The sequence below is a fragment of the Gymnodraco acuticeps genome, unplaced genomic scaffold (assembly GCF_902827175.1).
Source record: "Gymnodraco acuticeps unplaced genomic scaffold, fGymAcu1.1, whole genome shotgun sequence".
Classification (NCBI taxonomy): domain Eukaryota; kingdom Metazoa; phylum Chordata; class Actinopteri; order Perciformes; family Bathydraconidae; genus Gymnodraco; species Gymnodraco acuticeps.
In genome coordinates this window covers 3,365,787-3,381,099 of record NW_022990047.1, presented here as the reverse complement: position 1 = coordinate 3,381,099, position 15,313 = coordinate 3,365,787, and the positions used below count along the sequence as shown (strand labels likewise).

At 40.3% G+C, this 15,313-nt stretch overlaps 1 protein-coding gene across 6 annotated transcripts in view; it reads left to right on the top strand.

Annotated features, from left to right (window-relative positions):
- Positions 1 to 15,313, top strand: part of furinb (furin (paired basic amino acid cleaving enzyme) b) — a 119,296-nt gene that overhangs the window by 61,617 nt on the left and 42,366 nt on the right. For all 6 annotated transcript variants that reach the window (XM_034215762.1, XM_034215766.1, XM_034215761.1 and 3 more), the window contains exon 3: positions 11,595 to 11,693. In XM_034215762.1, coding sequence (XP_034071653.1) covers positions 11,595 to 11,693 — 99 coding nt within the window. The remainder of the gene's footprint in view (positions 1 to 11,594; positions 11,694 to 15,313) is intronic.

Genomic DNA, 15,313 nt, shown 5'->3' with positions numbered 1-15,313 from the left:
TCACTTTCAACTGCTCCACCAGCCCCTCACATTTTGGCACCAAACCAGCTCCCATGCAGAGGTTGTTTCAGGCACTCATGAAGCTGTGCTCAAGAAAGAAAACCTTCTCAATAATCAGAGACCCCAATCCTCAAACTCTCTACTTTTTGATGTCTTCAACTGTCTGTGCTTCTAAGGTTCAAGGATTGGACCTAATGTCCCATGAATTTGGACGAGGCCTGGTTCAAAGTCGCACCCCTCCACTCTTGTAGTCGCCCAGCTCCTCTACCTCCATGGCTGCTGCCTGTGTGTCCTGGGCCCCTCTCTGGAAATGTTCAGAGGGAGTTTGAGTCTTTCTTTTTGATCTATGTGGCTGAAGGATCTTAAGGAATGTGAGAATATTCTTTATAAGCCTGTACAATTCTTTCAATCCATGCCATGTGTCTCTTGCATGTGACATTCAAGACCTGATTTCACCTAATAATAAAGAACTTCATTCATTTTCTCAGTCATTTCACCTTCATTTAATTGTAAAATACATATTTGTGTTTTTTCATCTTTGAATGCCTTTTTTAAATATTCAATCGTACAGTATCCAAGGTAACATTGTGACTATAAGACACATTACTGAACTTGTAGCCCCCAGAGTGTGTGTGTGTGTGTGTGTGTGTGTGTGTGTGTGTGTGTGTGTGTGTGTGTGTGTGTGTGTGTGTGTGTGTGTGTGTGTGTGTGTGTGTGTGTTTTTTTAATGAAAAGCTATAAATATTGATGTATATATATATTCTGGTGCAGAATATATATGGAAAACTAAGGCTGTCATTATATCACGTGTATTACTGTAAAGTTATTGTGGTCGTGGGTATAATCACGATATTTATAGAAAGAAATTATAATAAATAACTTCAGCCAAGAACAGTCTTTTTCTGAGCTACCTACCTGATAAAACAACATACCTATAAACAGTAAAACCAGAGAGACTGATAATTTGTCAGTGTTCTCTTATGTTTCCAGAGCTGTGTATACTATATCCGTGAAACTAGATAATACTTTGTCCTGACTTTTTATCATATTTAATACAGGAAAATTCCTTACATGGTTCAGTCCAAATCACTTGTTCTCAAAAATGGGACTTCAGAGTACTACTTTTTTATTGAAGATAAATCGGAATACAGATTCATATTATTGCAAGTAGATGTCTACTGGTTGAAGGACGTGTAATGAAAGTGAACAGTAACACAGACAAAAAATTAAGGTTTTTATATGGTGTGAGCCTTCTTCTATTAAAGTGACAACAAGACTAAGGAATAGAAGTGTGTCTTGAACAAAGTGCTTTTGACCCTTTCTGGGCCGACAGGCAGCACACAGCACAATCCTGGCGCCAAATTGCTTTGCATCGCTGGATTGCCAGGGACAAACCTAACCTACCTCACCTCTGGAAGCACTGCACTGTGTGGCGAGTCACGAAGTGCTGACCTATGCAGGCGAAATAGAAAAAACTGCACCTCAGAAAAAGGCTAGAAACATAGCAAACCTAGGATAAATGTGTCTCATTTGTAACATGTTCACATAGAGCCTGAATCTCTCAGGCTTCTCACCAGGCTTATATTTAGCAGATAGGACGACATGAATGATTTTAATAAGGGTCTCACACAACATGAGAAGAGGGATAAAATGTAAGCACCAAACATGTCGGTTTTCATAGACTGAAGTAGGGGGAGCGTCGCTGGGGGCTGAGGGGAAAGACACATAGAATAAAGGAATTAAACTGACGAGTGCAGAATGGAAATGGAACCTATTTACTTCAGCTGTTGAAAACTAGGGTGACGGAGCCTGACAGAGGTTGTGCTGGCACCAGGGAATTCAGCATAGGTGATGTGGAATAGAGCAGTGGGCTGAGTTACACTCTGCAAATGAATAATACAGCAGCCTCACAGACTCCTGGCGCTCTTAAACAGGCCACTGTCTGAGGAACCAGCCGCAGGGGACAGCTGGAGGCTGGAGGCGTCTCTCTTTATTGACCTCATCGCACACATGGAGAGCTGAACACAGAGATATACATAGTTGTAAGTGAGTCGGTGCATGCAGGTGTTTCTTCAGCGCTCTGTGATGTTTTAGTGAGAGTGTGGGGGGATTTCTGTTTCAAGGTTGTTTGTTTTTTTAATGCCGTAGGGTTGCATCTTCTTGTTGTATTTCTGAAGGTGTTGACAGCTTCCATTTTCTTGAGCTGAGCCCTTGAAGTGAAGGGCACATATCAGGCAGAGGACATTTACACTTTCCCTATCCCCTGGTCCATCACGGCAGCCGTACAGCCACGGTGCCTCTCCCAGTGATCCTGCCTCCCATCTTGCAGCCATTGATAGATTGACTGATCTGAGTCTATGAAAAATCAATAGGACAACCCTTTGAGTGCCCCTCACATTGATTGTTCATGCATGTAGTTACTGTACTAACAAGCGGCAGGCTTTTTATTCCTTGGAAAGTTTGCCCTTTCTTGACTGTGGAAAACAGATTGAAGGTCATGTAGGAGCACAAGGGTGCAATTAAAATAAAGAGTGGAGGAGGAAGAAAGGGAAGTGTGTGTTGTATGTGCTTTTTTGGTTCGGATTAGAATTGCTCTTACATTTCCATGGCATGGCATCAAGGCAACATGTTGCCTCAATGCATTCACTAAGGGCTAACAGCACTCTGGTCGTACTTGAACAGCACTTCAGAATGCTTAGCACTGTAACATACTCATTATTTCACAACATTTTCGTATTGAAGTGTTTTCTTCTTTTTTCCATGAACTCTCCAGCTATTATTTGTCTTTCTCCTCATTTGCATGACACATGCTTCATTGCATGAGCTCTTTGTCAGATGCACACACCGTGATGGCACGCTTGTCTTCATCGTTTCTTTATATCCAAAGAGCAGTGATGCTGTTCTCTTCAAAATGTCTGTTTACTCTTCCCCTCTCCCGTCGGCTTGGAAATTAACCTAGTTTGAACTCAATCCTTTGCTTTCTGCTAAAGTTGTTTTTTCATACATCATCAAGTCTTCTCCTGCTTTTGCTCAAGGCAAGTGGAAGACGTCCCTTGTGGCCCCTGTTTCATGCAAAGATTCTGTTTACCAATGCATCTAAATATTTGTTGGTATATCCCTCATCCTCTCTCTTTTTTTTCTCCTCCCTGTTGCTTGCTTTTTAATCATTCCTCGATGAAAGGTAACAGAAAGTCTATGAAGGATAACCAGCTACCTCTCACCCCTAGGCTTTATGGACCATCGCTTAGTAATAGTGGAGCAGGTTAGCAGCATGATTACTGATATCAAAGAAGAAATGGAGAATCCACTGCTGTGCTGGAGCGCTGCTAAAAACCAAGCATCCAACCTCCATGAATATTCTGGTGAAGCATAGTCAAAGTTGAGTGTTTACTAATTTGAGTTGCACATTTCTCCGACCGAGAGAGGGATTATAGAGAAGAGAATTATAGAGAATGTAGAATCAGCCCAGTGAGACAAAGCTCAAATAAAAAATACAAGGAGTGATCTGAAATATTTAAAGGTCTTTCTCTCGCACACACGCTATCCCTCACATGTAACCTCTTTGTATTGGTCTCTGTCTCCCGTTCTCAAGGCCAGAGCTCGGAATCGTTCGTGTGTGAAGTGCGTGTGCTTACGAGCACATATGTAAATCACTGTGAACACCAGCAAGTTCGATATGCAGGCTGGTGGAATCAGTGACACTCTGAGCACGCGTTTGGCTGAGTGATGATGTAGCTTTACCCTGAGTGCGTGTGTGTGTATTTTGATAAGCAACCTCTTCCTGCTCTGTGCCTTATCTGTTCTCTGAGAAACGACACCACAGAGATAAAGTACACCAGGCATGCTACTTTTTCCACATTTTTCTTTCTATGTCCGCAGCAAATGCCTGAGATGAATATATGATGGGCATTTAATGTTTCTGGTGGAATCTTACTGTAAACCTATTGCATCAAGGCATGAGAGATATGTTGTGTATATACAGGAATAAAATCACAGAGGATGAGAACATCATTTATTAGAATTAAAGGCACTAATCATTTATGGTGACAGAACTGTTTAAAGGGGCCCTATTTTACTTTTTGTAGGTTGTCCCTTTCCCTTATGTGATTTTGTGCATGTAAATGGTCTGCAAAAGCTTAAATCCCAAAGTTCCCTCCAGAGACACACACACTCTCACCCTGCCTGAAATGCCCCAATTTGACTCCTTTGTTTACTTACGTAACAATGACGTCACTATGTAACGTTCGTGCTTTGCTAGCACTCCAACACATTGAACGTGATAGGCAAAGGGGTGGGACATGTCAAAGTGTTTGACCTTTTGAACAGAGCCGGCCAGCTAACCAATCAGATGAGACTTGGCTCTTGTTCAGACAGAGGGTGAAAAGAGGCTGTGTGAATCACATCTGACAGTAGAGGCACAAAATAATACAAAAATGAACCTGAAAATGAGCATAATAACTTAAATGTAGTTTTATGGTAATATAAGTGAAAGGCCTGGCATCAGTTGGGCCATTTCCACTGCAGGGCCTCGCACGGCTTAGTACGGTATAGTTAGGCCTTGGTAAGCCAGGCTCACTTTATGCTGCGTTTCCATTACAGTTTAGGAACTGGGGTAGTAACTATAGTAACGCAGTGTAGGCGGAGCCGGTGCCTGCCGTCTGTCTGCAGACTTGTCAAAGCAATAATTCATGATTTTTACTAACCGGTATCAGTATGTTGTTACTTCGGCATCATTTTGAAACGTGTATTACAACTAAATCACGGTAAAATATGTTCATTTTGTTGTAGTTGCCAGCGATTCTCTCACTAGTTTAGCATACTCAGCCCGGTTGTTGGCCCGGAAAGAACCTCGATTTTATGGGGCCAGAAAACTGTGAAAAAAGTTTCCAGTAGCCGGAACTACGCCTAGTGGAAACGCAACCAAAAACGGTCCGGGCACGGCACGTTTAAACCGCGCTCTGCGCTGTAGTGGAAATGCGCCATAAGTGTCATGCATGACTTTAGTAGCCATTTCCAACTTTTTCCCCTTTCTTCACTCATCTGTTGTCCTCTGATGTATTTCTTTCTCCGGCCTCACTTTCATTTCCTCCTTTCTTTCATATTCAATGTGTTTTACTCTCCCAGAGCAGGAATAAGTCTGGACGGACACCGTGATCTAGCTTTACCTTCAAGGTCTTTGTGCCATATTATTAAAGAAGATTTATTCAATGGCCCAAATCGGCATTCACACCTTTCATGCTGCTTCTGTCCTGGTTCTGCACTACTACTAAAGGGACGGTCTTCAGAGGCATTTTGTTAAATCTTTGCTAATCAGCCGCATAATTAGCCAAAACAGTTTTGTGGCTCAGCTTTTCCCAAGACAACAAGTCTCCTGAGCTGCTAAATGCAGAGGAAGCGTGCAAAATGCAGAATTGGAGCTAAGATACAGACAAATAATTACCCTTCATTTGAAAACACTCAATTAGCCTCTATTTCAGAGTAAAATAATGACTTTCTCCTACTAAGCGGAACCCTAGAGTTTCAGCTGTAATTAGTCCAAACGATGGAAGCCCAGTGGCTCAGTGGAGACCATAACAACACAACTGTTTTATTAACCCAACAGCAAATATCACACCATGCCAACGCACAACAACACATTTGCTGTGCACATAAACTGTTAGCAACCGAGAGCACCAATCCCTGTGTGCTTTAACAACTGATGTGGGTTCTCTGAGTAAGCAACATAAATCAAAGGAGAGGCAAGGTTTTTAAAAAAAAGTGAAAGAGGAGAAAGGCTTGGTGGGCTGTGTGGCAATCAATGACAACAGATGTACAACAGAAGCTGCCTGTGAGTGCCTCTCCATGCACTGCACAGCGCAGCAGAAGAGCATTGTGTGCATTGCTGTGTGTTTCTGACACTTTTATGTGCCCACTGTTGCATCTTCCACCAAGGTTAGAGAAATCATATATCACAGGCTGTGAATTACAGTGCTCACTGTTTAGAGTGAATTATTATTATTGCTTTGTCTCCAAGCAGCCATTGACGCTAGTGTTTTTCCATGAAAGATAGATCTGATTGACGCCAGTTCCAATAAGGGGGATTTGCCTCTGCACACAAGCTTAAGGGAATACACTAAATGTGGAAGTCTGTCACAGTCAATACTAGCGTAGTGGACCTTTTAAGCTCCCATGCTGAATACTGAACATTTGTATTCACATAAGCACACAGATACACATGCTTAATCGGCTGATATCAACACACATTCTCTTATTTTCCTCAGCCGTTATAGTACCAAACCTCTATTCGAGTTAGCACCCTGCTGAATTTAAGTGCCGTAATAAGAAACATTAGATCTTACTATGAACCTTTTCCATTGCCTATCACTTGGGAACACCAAAGCGTGTCTTGTATGAAACAACTTTCTCAACAACTGCGTGCTCTGCATAATTTTATCCTCTTTAGTTTGATGAGAATGAAAATAAAACGTTCCCTCTTTTTTGACATTGGAAAGTTGCCTAAACACTTGCAATGTGAAACAGCATTAGGTTACAGCCCAGTGAAAGCTTGCTACATTTCTGTTTCGGCACCACTGATCTGAAGCCAATCCCCTGTGAAAAATATTGACTTAACATCCGTGGCGGGAGGTGGCTTGAGACCAAGGCAGCCACCATAGAGGGATCCAAAAAAAGGGACACACCAGAGTATGGGATATAAGAGACACACCATGACATTACATTCGGTCACCTTGAAATCAAGCAACCACTGTGATTGATAACGTCAGCAGATGGCTTGAATTACCCCGTGGAGTGTAGAAAAATGTAGTGTGACTTCTGCTTTTGAACATGCTGTGGTGAACCGTGTATTTTAAAATGTATTGTCCAGAAGCAAGTGGGAGCAGGGAGAGAAAATAGGCAAGGTCAAGGATTATTAAATAAATAAAAATCATCTGTATCACTGAGTGGGCTGAAGAAATGATGATGCCTCTTTGATGCTCCACACATCTCTCGGACTTTTTTTTTTTTGATAAGCTATCATAACGTCAGCAGCATTTCAAACACAGCCACCGTTCAGACTCCCACAGCTTTGATGCGCACTCCTGTAAGTTCAAAGTTGTTGAAATTACAAGCATGAAATACTTGACAATTATATCACAGTTTAGACAAACCTCCACTTTCAAAAACGGTCGCTGAATTAAAGGAATTAAAATTAAAATGTCCAATGCTAAAAGCAAATTACCATAATTACAAAGATTGAATAGGGAAAAGTCTCTCTGTCCACGCTCGCTGACTCATAGAAAGAGAGAGACAGAGAACATTGGAGGCTATAGATGGATTTCTAAGCATTACAGTGAACTGTTTACAAATCAATTTACACAACATGAATAACTTAGAAACATGTTTTACTGATGATCAGCTAGGTTATTGTAAAATGTGTGTATTTGATTGATATTTTTTTTGGGCCTATACCTCTATGAACGATTAGCGCCCATTCACAATACTGAGTCCACGACTGTGAAATATTCTGTGATTGGGGTTTTAGCTGGGAAAAACGCCTACAGACGCTACCGTAGGTTACTGTGTTACTGCATAACAATACGAAATGGCTGGCAGTTTGCTGAGGTAAGCGAAAGTGAGCTAGATGTGCACACTGTTGGTGCTAAGGGAGGCTGATGAAAGGCAAGGCAAATATCTCATCCATTAAAATGTTGAAGAAAACAAAAGGACCTTCAGGCAACCATTAAAAGATCATGGAGGTCTCGTTTAAAAAAATAAAAAAGCAATTTTACGTTACAATCTGGTCACCAATTGCCAATCAAAAAACATTAATACATAACAAACAATTAAATACTGTACATAGCAATAACGTTACACTTAGAACCTTGCACTTAGCTTCATCAGAGGTTATTTTAGACTGAGAAATATTTCACCATTATGACTTACCTAATGCTGCTGAATTCTGGTTTCACATCTGAATCTGAATCTGATCCACACTGAGAAAACATTATCTCAGTGTAATTTTCAGCCAACAAAAAAATCAGCAAAATACCTCAACAGAATCTCTGTCATGTTTTAATATTATATAAAGAACATCAAAATACTGAGCTCCATTAATGCATGGATTTGGAGATCAGGTCATCTAAGGGGAGAAAAAGAGATGAATACGCTCCATTTATTATAGCTTGGTCACCTTCACAGGAGTTTAGAAGGACATTTAGACCAAAGTCTGAAACTATCAGAGAAGATAAACTGAAATATACTCTTTCGGATAAAGTGAAGAGAGCAGTAAACCTGACTACACAGGCTCTAAAGCCATTCTCTTATTCAATACAAATCCATCTTATTTCTAAAATCCACCAATCTTCTGTAAAGATCTGTTACTAATTAGTGGTGGCTTGATTCACATGTTATTTAACACATTGACAGATGAGAGCATTCTTTGAAAATGTAAAATGCTGTATGGCTTTTGCTTTTATAGCCTACATGCTCTAATTACATACATGAGCCTGAAAATTAATGAATGCAACAGTTTGCTTTTGGCCTTAGGGTTACATTTGGGAAAGTCTTGAAAACACAAGTTTGCCACAACTCTGATTTCTCACAGAGCTGCCATAAGTTAATATTCATAAATGTAAAATACCCTGGTATGGATACATATTTTATACAACCTTCATAACCTTCATTATTCCACTTGCCTGGGGTTACCCCAATCCTATAATCGTATATTTGCATTCAGATTTGCACTTATTTGGACTTTTTATTTTTACTGCTGTTATGCTGGGCCATATGGAGGAACTAACTAAATGTGATGTTGGATAAATAATCAATGTGGACATTAGGACTGAGTGGGTAAAGGCGAATAATAAACTGCTAGAACAGTCTTCTAAGTTTAGAAAACAACATCACTTTACTGCAATGCAGCCTTTAAAACCAGCAAAAGACACCTATGCCATATCTCAATATCAAAGATTTAAGATAATATCTAGTCTCATATCACATATATATATATCTAAATATACATATAGTGTTTATAATATAAACACTCTAAACTACAGTCAATTAAGGTTTGCAATATATCGATATTATATCAACTTTATCTAATATCGGTATATTGAACAGCCTTTAGATATATGGGTGTTTCCTTCATTCATGTCATTATAAAAACACTATCACTATCTTGTATACTTGGTCGGATCGTATAACTTTAAGCATTTTTCACTCGTTTCTGACATTTTATTGACGAACGCACTAACCAATGAATCCACCGACAATTGGAAGGTTATTTCATAATGAAAATAATCGTTAATTGCATCTCTACATCCCCTGTCTAGACTGACAGTTTTAATTGAAGAGTTATTATTAGGCAAATACAGTGTGTACTCATTAAATATGTATCTCAAGGCAACAGGAAGTTATATATTGATGGAAATAGGTGAGAAACAACAGTAAGAATCACATGAGATATGAGTGTAAAGGGCAGTATACCTCTCAGGCAGACTCGCAGCATAGTGGCAGGGTGACTAATGACCTGCAGTGCTCTCAATTATTACCGCTGGCACACACACACTCACGCAATATGATTAATTCTGGTTCAAACTAAAGAGAGGCATGACTCAGGCAGCTACACCAATATTTCCATCTCCATCTCAATTTCCCAAGACCCATAGAGTCTTGGTCTAAATGAGGACATCACCACTCTAGGAAATAGGTCTGTCCGACAGAAAACCCACCTCTGCGCCGCGAAAATTAGCTTCCTGCCCTGCCGCAATCAATGGGAAAGTAGGTCTCGTTAATATATTGGGTCACTTCCCTCATCTCACCTCAATCTTGCATAATTCAGAGTCTATTTCCTTTTGAATTGCTTTAACGTTATATTCATGAAGGGGTTCCTGTAAGGTCAGATGCTGATGTACTGAATTTACTTAAGATGTCAAGAAGTCAGCATCAACATAAGATCTTCCACAAGAGTGTCTCCAAGGAGATTATCCTGTTATTGCGATAATATTTCACCTTTCTGTCAGTTGTAAGCTATATTAATTAAGCTATACAACGGTATATTGCCTATTTGGCATATATCTGCTTGATATCTTGGATTGTAGTGATAATGATCAAGCTATTTAACCCAGGGAATTGTCCTATGTTGACACTTTTTTACCACTCTTGCCACATTTGTAATCATTGAAGAATTGTCTGTATGCAGAGCTGTCTCCTCACAAAGCAGCCTTATTCATCTTTCACACACATCATTTTGTGCAACCCGAACTCCAAGGGAAAAGTAATCATTTTTGTACAACGTTGAGTCATTTAAGACTGATGGCCACTCAGTTTATGTGGAAATGATCACAGCAAGTGGTTTCAAATCAGGTCCTAATTACAAATATTGGACAAATGAATAGTAATAGGCTGGCAGCAGGCTGGCAGTGTTATATCAGCACTGCCAGAGACTGCCTCTGAGCTCCAGCTCAGTCTGGGCCCTCGCAGACAGCCTGCCTGCAGAATCAGCCTGCAGCCCCAGGAGAGCCTGCCATCCTGCTGCGTCTGCTCTTCTCCCGCCTCACACACATCCATCCTGCCTGGTCGGCCTGTCAAACCCTGCGCCTTCCTCCCCCCCCCCTTCCCTCCCCCCTTCTCCTCTTCCTCCTCTCTTCCTCCGCTCCACTGGGCTTGTGAAGGTGAGCCAGTCCCCAGTGGCACTACTGTACAGATTGCAATGCTTCCTCTTCAAATGGAGGTGTCTCTCCTGTGAATACCCTTGTAAAGAGTGGCTGGGCTGCTCCTCTTCTTTCTCTTCCTCCGCTCACTGTTTGGTTATTTTTGTCTTTTTTTATCTCTGGACATCTGAATTATTTAACTCAATCTTGCTCTCAGGTCACCTCTCCTTGACCGTGACTCGGGGAGAGGCAGGCTGCTCCGTGTGTGTCTTAAGAGCAAGGCTTACTAAAAAAAAGCTTGATGCTTGAAGTTGCTCTTAAAAGCGCTTTGACGGGATGTTTGACGGATGCTTCAGTCTTGCTTTGAAGTGACACTGCCTCTAATGGATGCATCTAATCATGTTTTATAGTGTCTAGCTGCTGTTGTGTTATGGATTACTTTCTGTTTGGTGTGTGTATACAAATGTGTGTCTGACATTTTCTCATGCAAAGGGCTTAAGGCTCTTCATCCCATTTCCAGGTTAGCATCAGTTCATCCAGGTTGTGTTGGAATAGAGAGCTTTTTCTTTTATTTATCCCATAGCTAAAACATGATTCTGGGCTCTGTTCAAATCTTAAACAAAACATCTTAGACTGCACTGGCTAGTGAACATTTAACAGCTCATTGAAGTAATGATACAAGACCCATTGTGTTACTATCGACAGCTACAGTTCTCTCATGCGGCTTTTACAGCACTTCAGTGGTTAAGACTGAATGTGCTGCGAGTGGAAATATTATAATGGTTTCTGCTCGCCTGTTCGGTAATAGATACTCATTTCGCTTTTAATAGACAGAAAATGCCAGACTCCAATGTTCAATGGACATGTTTTCAGCTCTTTCCTAAATTAACGCTGTCTGCACATTTGCCTTTGTGAGTCCAGATGCTGCAGGTGAACTCATTACCTTTTCCTTCTCTGTTTGTGCAGGTTTTTGGAGATTATTATCACTTCAGGCATCATGCCGTGGAGAAGAGAGCTGTGTCTGGCCACTCGGGGATGCACATCAGACTGCAGAAAGAACCACAGGTAAGACTGTTGTCAGCTCTCTCACGGCTCATTGTAGCACTACGTTAGCAACAAAGGGCCAAAAGACAGATTTGATTACAAACTCAGAGTGTGTATATCACAAGAAAAAAGGATGCCAGCGTCAATGACAGCTTGTCAAACTCTATGTTCTGTTCAGTCCACGCGGTCCTTCCATCTGTCCCCATGACCCAATCTGAGGTACCACATAGCTGTAAATATGCAAATAAAGCCACAAAAACAACACAACAGCTGGCAGTCGTTTTGTGTGTCTGGCTTTTCTTTTTTTTCTAGTTTTGCAAAATCACTATTTGCATCTAAATGTTAACTAGAGGGAAAAATTGGCAGTCATCCGTCTAAACATCCAGAAACAAGAACATTTACCTTGCTTGAATGATTTTCAGATTTTGACATCTGGCCCATTTGCACACAGCCCAGCTAACAATCTATACCTTGCATACAGTGGTATAACTCATACCATAATAGTTGAGTCAGCATGAAAAAGCCAACATGGTGAAAGGAAGTTGTTTTTTTCTTACATGGGATTGAGAGAGTACCGGACCAGTATATCAATGCCATACTGTGTGTGTACTGTTCCTACGCAGGAGAGATCACAAGCAGTGTCCATTTGTATTCTATTGTAAGGTTGTCGGGTTCTTTTATGAATTGATTTTATATAGAGAGAGAGAATATTCTCATAGACAGAGAACGCCAGAAGAGAGAACTGTAGGATGCCAGAGGGCTCTTGTTCTGTCCTGTTTTTAAATCAACCTTTTCATACATTCTTTAAATATGAAAGTTAATGCACTGGCTGAAAACAATTGTGTTGGTTCATTTAGAAAACATCATTTACACTGATAAAACTTACATTTCACACATTACTCTTAAGTCCTGTAACTGAACACACTACCTAACAGACTTTATATCAAAGCACCTCACACTACAGAGAAAAACAATCTTCGAGCAAACACTATATACCATCTTTTTGATTTTATGTGCAAGCTAAAAACATTCCTTGTGCATAAAAATGCTAATTAGATGTAAAATGTATAAATTATTACATTGCTGTCTTGTGAAGGCAACAGGGGATATGCTACTATAATAAAATGTGTAATAATAGTCACTATCAGAATCTCACGTTATCCAATAACACAGAAGACATTTTATAGAAACAAAGCAAATACACTTTTCAGATTCACTTTATACTTCTTCAGATTGTGTGTGGGGGAAATAGCTGAGATGAATATGCTACATTCCTACAGTCTAAGAATGTCCTCATAACCTTTATCAAGCTGTGTTGGTGGCTGCTTTTATTCAACACCGAGCTGTTGAGGCAGGAAATGTTGTTTGGGGCTAAATGCCACACAGGTCCCATTAAAAAATAGTGACAGTCCACAAACCTCGCTGTGAATGGATTTACGATTCCAGACATTTTGGTTGACAGTGAGAACGTTGGAAAATATAATTTTGTTCTAATATATAATGATCTTTTGCCTCGAGTACCACACCCACAAATGCCCTTCACCTTGGCTGTGAGTGGAATATCATAATAATAACCATAATAATAATAATAGATTTATTTTTACAGGTGCTCAAAGTCGCTTTACAGAGATAGTGAAAAGAAAAGAACAACACATAAATATAGTTGAAGTCAAATTAAAATCAAGCAATATAACAACAATTACACATTAAAAGTTTTTTGAAGGTGGTGAGGAATATCAGTGGCAAATACAGAACCCTAGAAAAAAAGAGTGCTGATCACGGGCATATGAATGCAATTGATAGAATAACCTGTGTGGGTAACTGTCATTCATGTTGCCATCACCCTAAGAGTGATAGTGATCCCAATGCACTTATATAGCAACCATTCTATGAGAGTTGCCATATATTTTCCTTGCAAACCCAGGAGCGTGTAAAGCACTTAGATGTGACATTCTGTGTTTTATGACTCGCACGGTACAATATCAGCAATGCTTTTCAGACACAGAGAGAGATTGTGCTAATAGATAGCAGAAAGCAAAACCATTAGCAATATTTTCTCTCTGTCACTGTTTTTGCCGATATTGTCAGATTATCTTTTGATAAATCTCACTCTTAACCTTTGATTGGCCAAATACTCCCTTCACAGTCACATTTTCTACAGTTTGGAAACAGAGCCAAAAGGGAATGCAGAAGTCTAGCTTTCTCTCGGACTACTTGAACATGTTAAAATTATAAAAAATGACAAATAAAACCAAAGAGATACTAGCTTCCAAAGCTTTTAACCTCAATAAATAATGTTGATAGGGTTGACACATCACTATTTTAAACGGTGAAAGCTTCACTTAAATTGACGCCTTTACATTAACGAGATTTGCAATTGATGTCATAGAAAAGTTGAATAGCTGTCAACCCAGACAGCAGCAGCTAATAACTACAGGTACATGTGCACAGGAGTACAGTAGAAAAGCTTTTTTTCAGTGCTGCTGACCACTGACTGAGCAACACACTGCTGTCATGTTTACATTGAAAACATCTAGACACAGCAGTGGAAAATGCTTAAAATCTAAAGCTGTACCCAAAGACTGTGTAGCCATACCTGATGTGTGCCAATAAGGTAAGTTACGGTAAGTTACACAGTGAAAACAATCTAGGGCCATCTGTAGATGTAAAAAAGATCAGTAAGAGAACTCGTTTCCAAAGCCCATGTCAAGCTGTTGGAGGAGAAGACTGATGTGGTCTGACAAGTGCTGAAGCCCAGAGACATCATTATTGAGATACGGTGACATTCAGTGAGGCCAGTGTTGTAGGGGGTCAGGCTAAGGCGATGTGAACAAGCCTCTGACAGCCTATGGGTTCAAAGGTGTCTGCCTGAGAGCTAGAAGAGTACTATAGCATTCAAATGGTCATAAGAATGTCTTTGCAATGTTCAAATTCTGCAACTAATTAGTTTTATTGGTCAGTCAAAAAGGCAAGCATTTTTGTACTTTTACCATGGATTTAATGACATACTATACTGGAATTTAGAGTTGTACGCATTGGTGAGGGATAACAAATGAATTGTAGGCAGAACTGCAGGATTTATGAGAAACGGTCAATCCCAAATGGATGTCATCTTTAATAAGAGGCTCGCAAAGGGTATAGTTAATCTGGATGATGGAATGTGAGTTTAACTGTGTGGCTAAAATGGTCTTGATATTGTCCCATTTGGCGATTCCACTTGGGAGAGAAAGCTTCTTTTATTTAAACGTTGAGCCCTCACAGTAGAGCCGGGGAGATAAAGAGATTCCGTCTCACAGGTTGGTCTCTGTCAGTGGTTCAAGTTAGAAAAATACTTTAACCTCCCGCTATTTAGGGCTTGATGTTTCTGGTTAAGGAGCAACAGTTTGTCCTTAGGTTACTTGACACCCACACAACCAGAAACCAACCAAACCTCAGGCAAATCGTGACCACTGCCAAAAAACACAGCAGCATAAGTGAGTGGGTTTTGGTTTACATGAGTTTATCTACGCACGTTTGTATATTCATATTTGTGTGTGACATCTGCACCATAGCAAAAAGGTAACCAAGGGTTCCCGCCTCACCTGATTCAAAGCAAACACATTTAAAAGGCATTGAATACATAATGGTTGGATTAAGATTAG